General features: G+C 48.7%; 1 protein-coding gene across 1 annotated transcript; it reads right to left on the reverse strand.

Moving 5' to 3' along the window:
* Positions 1-265: 265 nt before the first annotated feature.
* LOC119805725 (oxidoreductase HTATIP2-like) lies at positions 266-6484 on the reverse strand (the record flags this gene model as incomplete). Its single annotated transcript, XM_038317558.2, has 5 exons — positions 6324-6484; positions 5842-6037; positions 3325-3432; positions 1499-1608; positions 266-395 (listed from the first exon to the last, which is right to left on the reverse strand). Coding segments are annotated over exons 1-5 (642 nt in total), but the record flags the coding sequence as incomplete, so codon positions are not given.
* Between the last annotated feature and the right edge of the window lie 5408 nt (positions 6485-11892).

The following is an 11892-nucleotide window of genomic DNA, read 5'->3' on the forward strand; positions in this document are numbered from 1 at the left end:
GGCCTGCCACCAGCGTGGCGGTGTCCATCGGGTTAGCCACGTGGCTAGTCCTCCTCCAAAGAGGCCTATTAACCCAGAATCCTGGCAGGGATTAGCTCAGGTCCTCTCAGAAAGTCACAAGCCCCACTGAAGCACGATTCCTAGCCACCTGTATGCTGTCACCTCTCAAATTAAGGTACTGCAACCACCAAACAGTGTATCACGCTGAATCCAAGTGATCTTTTTTTAAAGGTCTCTGTCCTTTGCTTTGGAGACAGGGTCTCACAAACTCCAGGCTGATGCCACCCTTAGAGCATAGCCTTGGACTCCTGGGTCCTTCAGCTTTCGCCTCAAGTGCTGGGATTACAGGTGCACACCACAGCAGGCTTTGAAAGTCGTAGAGTGGAGCTCCACACCTAGAACAAAAGCCCGAGGTGGTATGCAGTGTATTACGATGGCAAGATGGGAGGCACAAGAGAATATCCCGGAAGCTCAAAGGCCAGCTAACCTGAAGCATGATAGGAGAGAGATCTTGTCCCCAACAAGGTGGGAGAGACACCCCAAAGTTGTCCTTTGACCTCCATATATGTACCCTAACATGTAAGCACGCATGCATGCACGCACACACATACACACACACATTATGCCCAGATCCACAGAATTCCCCCAAAACCAACTAAGAGACTGAGTCCCATATGTAAAAGCAACAAAGAGCCTTTATTCCTTCTTAAGTTCGAACTTGGACTCTCCCTGTGTCCAAGTATTGGCATGACTGGAGAGCCCCAGCAAAGTTGGGGTGGGGGGTTTATAATAGCAGAAGTTGGGGTGAGGGACTTCGAAGGTTCAGGATCCCTGATTGGCTAACATTTGTCTAGGGGTGCCCTGGTGAAAAGGGGATTGGGTGTGTGTGGGGCAACATCAAGTGATTCTATCTATAATAGTTGGAACATTAGGCTTTTCCTTGGGATGCTCTGTTCCAAGGTGGCACGTGGGTGGTCTCAGTTTGTGGTCTTTTTTGAAACCAGGTATTGCCTTAGGGTAAACTGAGACTCAGTTTCCTGTTGGTTTCTATAGAGCTTGTCTTGGCAGGTGTGTACCAAGGTGCCCTGGGTCCTACAAGACACACACACACACACCATACACCACACACACACACACACACACATACACACCACACACGCCCTACACACACACCCTACAAACACACACTGTCTCTCTCTCTCTCTCTCTCTCTCTCTCTCTCTCTCTCTCTCTCTCTCTCTCTCTCTCTCGGCAGTATCAGCTTACTTCCTGCCCATTCTCTTGGCCCACTGACACCAGCTTATTCACCTGGATGTGTTATTTTTGCCCTTTTGAGTTCATTTATTACCTTTATCTTTCCCGGCCGATTTGAAAGACAAACAAAAGATACTGAGTGACTTAAGAGTGGGAACCTAACCTACTCCGATTAGAAGGTTAGAACTACAGCATTTCCCCCAACACTATTTTTGCCTTCTTCTATGCTAATGCAGCAGTTTACTTTGCTGAGTCATCATCAAAGCCAGGCTTGAGCCTGCAGCTGAGAGCTGCCGCGCTTTTGGAGGACGTGCTTCTTAGGACTGCACCAGCTAAGCAGGCACAGGACCCCTTCTAGAAGAAGAAACGCAATTCTTGGGAAAGCAGAACTTCTCTGTAATCCATTCCCTAGCCCTGGCTCCCAGGGTGGAAGCGCAAAACTGCACAGGACAGGAATGTCCATCTCAACTGAAACCATTTCTAGAATTACCTTCTGTAGCACCAAAAAGCCTAGAGAGACACAACCAGGCCACGACTCTGCTCTTAGAAACCACTGTTCAGAGCCTCATAGATCTACTGGTTTATAAAAACTGTCGTTAAGTGGGGCTGGTGAGGTGGCTCAGAGCAGGTAACAGCACTGTCAGAGCACCTAAGTGCAATTCCCAGCTCATACACCAGGGGGCTCGCAACGGCCTCTCCCTCCAGTTGCAGGGAGAACCATACCCAGTGTAACCCACTGTAAAAGTTAATATGGTCAACTCGATCTGACCTGGAAGCAAATCTCTGGGCATGTCTGTAGATTGAGGTGGGCAGACGACCCTAAATGTGGTGGCACCATCCATGGGCTAGGGTCTTAAACTGAATGGAAAGGAGGAAGTGAGAGGGCCCTGGCATCATGTTTGTTTCCTGACCAGCTGACCAGCTGCCTCGGGTTCCTGCCACCCTGCCTTCCCCACCACGATGGACTGAGCCCTCACCCGGTGAGCCAAAATGAACCTGTCCTGCCTCAAGCAGCTCCTGCCAGGCACTCTGTCACACTCATGAAAAAGTGGCCAAAACAACCATTATGGCAGAATCAATATCCGACTTATTTAGTAGAGATGTGGACTCCAGCAAGCAAATCCTGCCAGAGAAATAAGCCATACTAAGATCTAAACTGGATAAGACGTATAAATGCTTGCCCAGGATCTGTACTATAAAGCACGACTTTTACCTCTGCAGTACACGATAGCTCCTGGAGAGGGGCTGACTCAATTTAGCACACCATTAAAGAGAACATAAAATGTGTACTGAAGCAGTTTTGCGTCAGTGAGGGCTGAGTCATCCCTGGCTGAATCACTGCTGATGGCTAAGTCATCACGGGGGCTGACTGAATCGTGCCTCTGGGTTCAGACGATCTAGTTCCTAAGTTTAAAGGCTGACTTGAAAGCAGGTGGAAGCAAATGAGTGAGAGAAAAGGCTAAAAACATTGATTATGGAAAAACACATCAAGTTTACCACCCACGGCATGAGCCAACTTCTGTCCAGAGACTGTAGGCTGATTCCCTTAGTCAGGGGATGTTGTGATGACTGTACCATCTCCATAGGCACGATCATGTCATAAATTTTTGGGACGTAGCCGGCATTCAGGCCCTAACTCAAGGTTATTCTGAAGATGACCTTATCTGCAATGTCCCGTGCATAATACAGATGGGGCAGCAGATGGAATCTTAAACACATTCTACATTTAAGCACTGCAGTATGACCCCAAAAAAAGAGAGTAAGCGAGAAAGGAATCCTTGAGGCTTCAAAGATGGCTCAGCAGTTAGGATTCCAAAGTGTGTCTACAGAAGATCTGAAGTCAGTTCCCAAGATCCAAATCAGGAAGCCACAAGCACCTGTAACTCCGATGCCCTCTTCTGGACTCTGTAGGCATCTGTACCCTCTTGTAGCCATTTCCCCTTACTTTCCCCTTACTCCCCTCTCCCCCCCCCCCACAAAAACACGTAAGAGAAATAAATCTTTGAAAGAAAGGAAGAGGCTCTTGATAGTACTGGGCAGTGAGAAGAGACACGGTTATTTCTTGCTCACCACTCCGGCTTTTCCTCTGGTGGTGCCCAGGCAACAGAAGCCAACATCATGACCTTGAAAGGCAGCTGTGTAGTCGTCCAGCTTCTCAAAGTCCACCACTTCTTGATTCTAGACAAGGAAGGGCACAGCAACATATAATTTCACGCACTTAAAGAGACGAAACACTCTTCAAGATGTAAAGAATAAGTAACAAACAATTATTGAAATATCTAAACTCTTAACATAAAGTTTGCCAAATTCCTCTTTCTCACAAAAAAAACAAAACAAAACAAAACAAAACAAACAAAAAAAAAACCCGACCTGGACCTGGGTGTAGAACTCAGTGGCCAAGTGTTTGCAAGGTACAGGTGGGGCCCTGGGTTGTATGCCCAGCAATGAAAAAAAAAATCTAATCAGTAGTACACATGTATGTTCACAGAAAAAGCAACTGCAGGGTAAGTCAGATTTCAAACAGCAAGGTCATGTGTACCTTACCTTTGGGAAAACAAAACAAAACAAAACAAAACAAAAACCAATCTATACTTCACCAGGAAGGAAACCATTCAGGTAGGATGTGGACAGAGTGGCAAGTAGAATCTCAAAGATCCAGGTTCAAATCTTAGGCCTAGTACTCAAAGACATCCAACTGTGGTCAAGTTTTTATTTTCTAATTAAATCTCTTAAAATGCATTTTATGTGTATCGGTACTTGCCTGCATCCATGTCTCTGCACCACATGGGTATAGTCAAGAGGTCCAGCAGGGGGCCCCTTGGGTCCCCTGGAACTGGACCTAATAGATGGTTGCGGACCACTATGTGTGTGGTGAAAATCTAACCCAGGTCCTCTGGAAGAGCATCCAGTTCTCTTAACTTCAGAGCCATCTCTCCAAACCTGCGGCAGACTGTTGACCAGACGAGTACCTCCATTTGTCCAGATGTAATGTCTGGGTGATAATCAGTTCAATTCAAGAACTATCTTCATTAGAATAAGCCAGAAAGAACTCGAGACAAAGGCACCTTCCTGGGACTTGTTCCGATCCCTGTGATTCGGCCTCCGCAGTTTGTATAGCTCCTCCTCAGTGTCTCTGTCTTCTCTGTGCCTCTCCCTCCATCTCTCTCCAGGCCAGGCTGGCCTCAAACTTCCTATGTAGCTGAGGTTGCCCTTGAACTTCTGATCCTCTTGCTTCCACCTCCAAAACGCTAAAAGGACAGATTTGCTCCACCATATCCAAGCTACGCAGGGCTAGAGACTGAACTAGGGGTCTTGTGTGTGCTAAAGCAAGCTCTCTACCACCTGAGCTGCATCCCTAACCCCATCTTGGTTTCCTCCGTGGTCTTTCCAATCTATGCTGAAACTGGTATATGCAAACTAAGAGTGCCTGTAATCCCAGCACTGGCAGAAACAGAGGCAGAGGAACTGAGTTCAAGGCCAGCCTACACTAGCTAGAGAAACACTATCTCAAGCCTAATCATCCTGTATCATGCCATCAAGCTTGCAACTCTCCATCACCCAGGAGCTCAAATGAAATCTTGGGGGCTGTCACTACCTTCAGTTTCTTCAGAGGGATTTTCCTGGCACAGTATATACTACACAAGAGAAAAAAAAAAACCAAAAACAACAACAAAAACAAAACAAAAATAAATTCTGGTAAAGAGACTTGCCACCAAGACTCTGCTCTTAGAGAAAAATCTTAGGCTCCACTGTCAAAATCTCCCCAGGGCTCAGGAAGCTAGACTATGGAGTCCACCCAGCACCCATCTGAGGCCAGAGAGGTCTATTTAAACCAGCAAGTTCTGATGCACCACACATTTGTAAGACGAACAACCAGGAAATCACAGGAATCAAGAACACGTATTTGCAAGTGTGCCCACCAGTCCACAGGCTGGGACCCACAGGACTGGACTGTGGTCCCAGCAAGACTATGGTCCTGGCAGAATGTGGTCCCGGCAGAATGCTACACTATTTAATCTGCTGCAGTTGATAGGTAACTCTTGTTTACTGGAGAACAAGACATAGGCCGAAGCTCTGACTTCAGATGCTTTGGCACGACGACCAGAAGGAAGTCTGGCACTACCACGTGCTTTAACCCGGACAGTATCACTCAGCGAGGAAGGCAGTATTGCATTTACAGACACAGGCTTGGGAAGTGAAGTGGGGACAGGCAGGGAAAGCTCCGCCTGTCCTTGTCACACTTTCCCACTCTGTGGAGCGCACAGGTAGGCTACATGAGCAAGCACCGTGGTCTAGGAACTACACACAGAGGCTTTCTCTGACCACCGTTCCCCTTTCCGGCCTAGGTTCCAGACACGTGACTGCGCTGCAGGATGATCTAGGATAAAAGGCGGGCCTACAAGCCAGGCACGATCCAGGGTTTGCTAGAAGGGCTCTTCTAGATCAATCGAACCCAATTTTGATCATTTTTTTTTTTTCCGTCTTCACCACCACCTGGCAAGGATCAGCCTTTGGGTACGGACACCTTCCCCTCCGCAAAAAGACTGTGGCTACATTTTTTTTTTTAGCCCCAGCTCAAATACCCACCACATTTTTATAAGCTTCCTCCTCGAATGTGAGCTTCCTCCGTCCAATGAGCGTGACTTTGGAAAACAGGTTCTGTCCCAGGATTTCTTTTAAAAGTACTCTGCCGGTTTCCCCGCTGGCGCCCAAAATAAAGACGGATTTATTCTGCATCTTGAAGTCCTCCCGAAGCTTAGGCAGGGCCTCCTTGTCCGCCATGCTGGGGAAACAACACCCACAGGGACTGTGTCAGAGTGCTAAGCGACAGTCTGTACACTGGGGACCAAGGGTTGTTGATCTGTTAGGCAGAAGAGATTCTATCTACACAGTCCCAGCCCAGGGGAAGTGCTGAGTCATGGCGGGGCTCTGGACGAAGGCCAAACCTCAAATGTGCCCAGCTGGATGCGCCCAGGTGTCTCTCTACTACACCGGGCCTCTTACACCACGGTAACCTGGCCCGACTGGACAGGATGCAGGGCCGGGCTCCATCCCCTACCCGGGGTTACCTGGGGCCAGCCCCGGACCCCTCGTCCCCACGCTGCAGCAGGAGCATCGAGGCCACCAGCGCGGCTACCACCGCGCCCAGCGCCCAGGGGCCTGGCATCGCTCCACAGGCGGCCCCGCAGTCTCCCCTCCCGGCCGGGATCCCCCAAGAGGGCCAGCCAGAGCCTACCCGCCGCGACGTCTTCCGGGTGACAGCGTTCGCGGCCCCGCCCCACTGAGCGCCAGAGCTGAGCGCGGGACCCGCCCCTGCACTGGAGCTGCACCCAAGCGTAGTGGCTGCACTCAGCCCCGAGCGGCTCCCTGGGACTGAGCTGCAGCAGGACGCGGCGCGGCGCTTCATTCACCCCACGCCAGACCTTTTCCTCCGTAACCCTCCCTGCATGCTCTCCCTACAGGTTTCAGCTAAAAGGCATCCCGTGGTCCCCCAAAGTGTAATTTCAATCTTATATTGGAAGGCATCATCTCACCCCATGTTGAAAAACGCTCCCCTCCTCACACCCGGGATTGAAGCGTGTAGCTCAGTTAGTAGAGTGCTTGCCTAGCACACATGGAGCCCTGGGTTCCATGCCCAGCACTGGGTAAATAGGATGTGGTGGCACAAACATGTAAGACCAAGGGTCACAGCTCCCTCAATCTAGAAGTCAAATGAAATGTGCCCTGTCCCAATCTTCTTATTAGATGTGAGACCTGGCCTAGGCTTAGCCAATCAACTGCTTCCACACAGGTTTTTCCACTTTGGGGGAACAATACAAAGATGCAACAAAAGCCAGGGGTGGAACCAGCTAGGCAAGGGTAAGGAGTGTGTAGGATGACCAATGGCGTCCTGTGAGCCCCTGCTGTAACTGTGGGCTGAGCTTGTTCTGAGGACTTCCTGTTATTCTGCAGTAAATTCCATTCCCACTCACTCGCGTCAGATGGACTCTGCTGCTTACAACTTAAAGCTGTGGCAACAGGGAGCGCATCCTCACTAAGCTGCCGTAGTGCCAGGCTGCCAGAGGCTCTGCCATTGCCTTCCTGGAGACTGTCATACACAACGACACCCTCAGATCTTTTCAGGTCACATGGTCTTGGGGATTCGTGTATTCAATCCCTTGCGGAGATAATTATTAACTGTATCAAGACCATTCTCTCCTTTCTTTTTCTAAACTGTGATGTAAAGTCCATAAGCTAAGGTTCGGGTCATGATTAGAAAACATTGCATACCGTGGCTAGGTACAAAGCCCAACACAAGATCTAGAACTGTTACCCCAGGATGTGCCTTTGTTCTGCTTTGGTGAAGTCCAGAGCTTTCCAAGCTGATTAGTTTTGCTTGTTGGGGAATCTCAGGGCCCCTACTTTTGTGTCTTGGGGTTTGGGGGTTTGACTTTGTTTTATCTAGTTTACATGTTTCATATCCAATGCTCTTTATAGGGCTGTGTAAAAAATTCCATGGTTCTTATGCACTTCATGGGCCCCTTCCTTCATTCAAAAAACACATAAACGAAACAAAATTAAAAAAAAAAACCAACAACGACATACAGCCAGGAGGCCTTTAGTCCCAGCACTCAGGAGGCAGAGGCAGAGGCAGAAAAAGGCCAGCCTGGTCTACATATTGAGCTCCAGGACAGCCAGACTACATCCAGCAACCCAGCAGGGAAAAGAAAAGCACATTGGGGCTGTCCAGAGGGATCTACAGACAAAGGCACTCGCCACGAAACTTGACAACTGGGATTCGAACTTGACAACTGGGATTTGAGCATCGGACCCGACGTGGTTGAAGGAGAGAATGGAGGACTGAAAGCAATCCTCTGACTGTCACTTCTGCACTACACACTCACCCACCCCAATAAACAAATAGGTGTAATAAAAATGGTTTAAAGTACATACACTTAAACCTGTATGTTAGACCCATATTTACTCAACATAAGAATCCATTTCTGTGGCCCTAGAGCCGTGCCCAGTGACATGTGGGCCAGTCAGCCCTGAATGTTTCTTTTTAAGTAGCTGTTCTATGGTGCCATCTCCTCCTCAGGGCATAACATGATGCCATCTTGGATTTTGCCCTTAGCCATGGCAACTAGAACACAGCAATGCAATGGTAGCCGGATCTGTGGTAAGGCTAACATTAGTGAGGCTATTAACACTCCCTAACAGATGTTTTAAAAGTCTTAAAGCCCTCCTCCCCTTGCTGAACCCAGCTGCAAGGGATCTTAAGAGAATCTAGACTACATTCAGAGTAAAAGGTTAGTCTCAAGAAAGTCCCCATGATGTAACTTCTGGAGGTCATCCCCTCCATGGTGGGGTGCATCTCTGTGGCGATGCAGCCATTTGGAAGTCACCCACACTTTTGCCAGGCACTCTTCACTCATATTCTGTAAACACCCCCCAACACACACCAGCAAACATATTGGTCTCACACAGTCGGACTTTCGTAAAATCTTATCTGACTGTCTTTGGCGTCCTTTGGGGGTGAATTGAAGGATGAAATGAATATCACATTTGCATTCCGCTATTCCAGGAGGCTGGACTCACCCATGTCCTGCTTGTAAACAGGTCAGGTTGTTTCCAGTCCCTACTGTTATAAACAAGGGCCTGGATACTTTGCGGCAGTCTCCCTGTGGGTATGCTTTGAGCACTCTCCCAGGGCCGGTGCATAGTCTCAGACTCACGAGGTAGACTCCTCTCCATCCTTTAGGCCTGAGTTCTACATTGTACCACTCACAGCTGAGCATTTGGAGTCTGTTTCCCAGGACCACTTTCAAGATGACCTTGGGACTCAGACCTCACCCAGGACACTGGAGCAAAGGGAATGTGTGCTCTTCTGATTGGGTTACAGAGCAAGCCTCCTCCCCTCTTTCCTTCTCACCTTCAGTGAGGTGCTGGTGAGCCAGTGTTAACCGGGAGGAGAGCAGGGTTGGGCAGAGAGTCCTGGAGGCCTTCACAGAGCAAAGATGCCTACCTGCCCTGACACCCCCTCTTCTGCACCGTGCGGGTGTAGGGAAGCAACCTCTGCCATACCAGAGCCACCAACAGCTCAGAATTTCCCCAAATTTAAGATCTCTAGACAGTCTTGCCAAGGGATTCTCTTATGAAAGTCACACACTGTGCCGAGTGATAGAGGTGAGTGGGGTACCAGACCCAGTCACTTGCGCAGGAGGCAAGCTTGTAAATGCTTGGTGCATAAAGCATCACATGCCCCCAGGAGCTGGGGCTGGGGCTCAGGCAGCAGAATCTCTAGGTTCAATACTTGTATGGCGTGCACATACAAACTAAGCGCAGTGGCACACGCCTTAAGTCCCAGCACTTACAGAGGTGGAGACAGGAGGAGCAGAAGTTCAAGGTTATCCTGGGCTACTTAAGAGCCTGACTCCTCTCTTTCTTTCTCCCTCTCCCTTTCCCCTCCTCCTTCTCTCCCTCTCCTTCCTCCTTCCCTCCCTCCCTCCCTCCCTCCCTCCCCCCCCCTCTCTCTCTGTCTCTCCCACCCTCTTTCCCTCTCCCTTCCCTGCTCTCTCTCTTCCCCAGGTGTTCATAGGGTAGATGGTATCTTTTTCATCAAAGAGCTAAGTCAATGCCACATGACAGGCCATCAGAGCATCAGGGCTGTAGACACTCAGAGACAAGAAAATGGAAAGACTTAAGAAGGGAATGCCGGAAGACCTGCCTGCCAAGTTGAGGTTTGCCCTGGTATCTGACCTGGGTGGAGCCTCTTTGTTTACCCAGTCCGTCATTTTCCTTCCTGCAAAATGGAGGTTGTTTTATTACGTGTAATTTTTCTCCAAAGAATAATAGGCTACTAGTATAGAGTACTAGTGTCGGGTTAAGCAAAAACTGCACATTGTTGGAATATCTCTTGAGCAGAGATGCAGAAAATCAGAGAGCTCTGAAAACAGGCTAGCTCGTGGAGTTGGTCCTCACCCTGAGGACCTAAGGGTCTTCACTTTAGAAAGTGGTATTTCAATTACACTTTAACTCTTTCTTCTTCGTTTGAAAGCCCAATTTAAACTGTCTCGAGCAAAAAAAGGAGAATGTGCATAACAGCTTTGGGTATGACCAGAGTTGGGTTATAACCCAGAGCTTCTTCTCATTGACGTCTGCGGGCTTAGGTGACCCCCTTAGCCTTTCTGACACTGGGTTTCCCATTTGTAGGGTTGAATGATGACAGTGGCCTCAGAGCTCCCGCTGGAAAGCATCCATTCACCTGCTCGTTGGAAACAGAGAATGACCATTAGCAATGCTCTTACATCCCTTGGATGCTGAAGCACACGGTGGGGATTTCTGTTCTGGCTACTCCGGAGTGTCTCTTTAGAAAAACAATGGCAGATGAAACTTTAGAAAATAAAGCTGCCTGGGTGTGCACTTGACTGCCTAGCTCAGGATCAGTAAAGATTTTTGTTGTTGTTGTTGTCTTATTTGCTTGCTTGTTTTTTATTTCCAGATGTATTCATGTGTCTCTCTGTATGTGCATTGGGATGCCCGAAAGAAGCCCAAACAAGGCATCGAATTTCCTGAGCTGGAGTCATAGGCAGTCGTGAACTGTCTGAAGTGGTCTGCTTACAGAGCCTCAGGCATGCTTTCTTTTAGTTGGGGGTAGGGAGTGAGACAGGATTTCTCTGTGTAGCCCTGGCTGGACTAGAACTCACTCTGTAGACCTGGCTAACCTCGAATTCACAGAGATACACCTGCCTCTGCCTCCCAGGTGCTGGGATTAAAGCTGTGCACCACCACCACCTGCATTCTTAACTGCTGAGCCATCCCTAGGACTGGCTGCTTTTAAAGCTGCAGAAGCGAGTTTGCTACTCAGTTAAAGGAGAACTTCACTGTGGGAGGGGATGTCCTTGGGGTGTATTTCCTCATAATAGCCTTAATAGTCTTCTGCTTGGGGAACACACATGGCCACTGACAGGGAACCAGCCTCCAAGTCTCCTGCTTCAAAAAAAAGGGGGGGGGAGAGGCTGAAGAGATGGCTCAGTGGTTAAGAGCACTGACTGCTTTTCCAGAGATCCCGAGTTTAATTCCCAGCAACCACATGGTGGCTCACAACCATCTGCAATGAGATCTGGTGCCCTCTTCTAGCCTGCAGGTGTGCAGAACACTGTATACATAATAAATAAATAAATCCTTTAGATATATTATGCAGCAATACACATTCAGCGCTGTTTAGCACTTCATATATTACTGACTTAACACTTGAAGCACCCGTTGAAGAGGGGTAAGACAGAGAACAGAGGGAGGAAGGGAAAGAGAGAGGCAGGGAGACAAAACTCATTTTACAGGTTGTACAGGCAGGATGGAGCTGAAGGAAATTCTTACAGATTTGAGGGCAAAGACCAGGAAAATGGGTGCAAAGTCCATCACAGTTCTGACGCGAGACTGCGTAGATTGGCGTTCAAGGAGAAAAGTCAGTTCTCCAGGATGGGCCACCTGTGTAAGCAGGAGATGGATACACAGTCCAGGCTCAACTGCTCTGGAGTAATTGCAGATCTAACCACCAGAGGGCGCCAGAGAAGGCGGAAATGTCACCCAGGTGAAGGAAAAAAACTTGTAATCTTTATAAGGAAGCTTACAGTTGGTTTTCTGAATTGTTAACGAATG

The sequence above is a fragment of the Arvicola amphibius genome, unplaced genomic scaffold, assembly GCF_903992535.2.
Source record: "Arvicola amphibius unplaced genomic scaffold, mArvAmp1.2, whole genome shotgun sequence".
NCBI lineage: Eukaryota > Metazoa > Chordata > Mammalia > Rodentia > Cricetidae > Arvicola > Arvicola amphibius.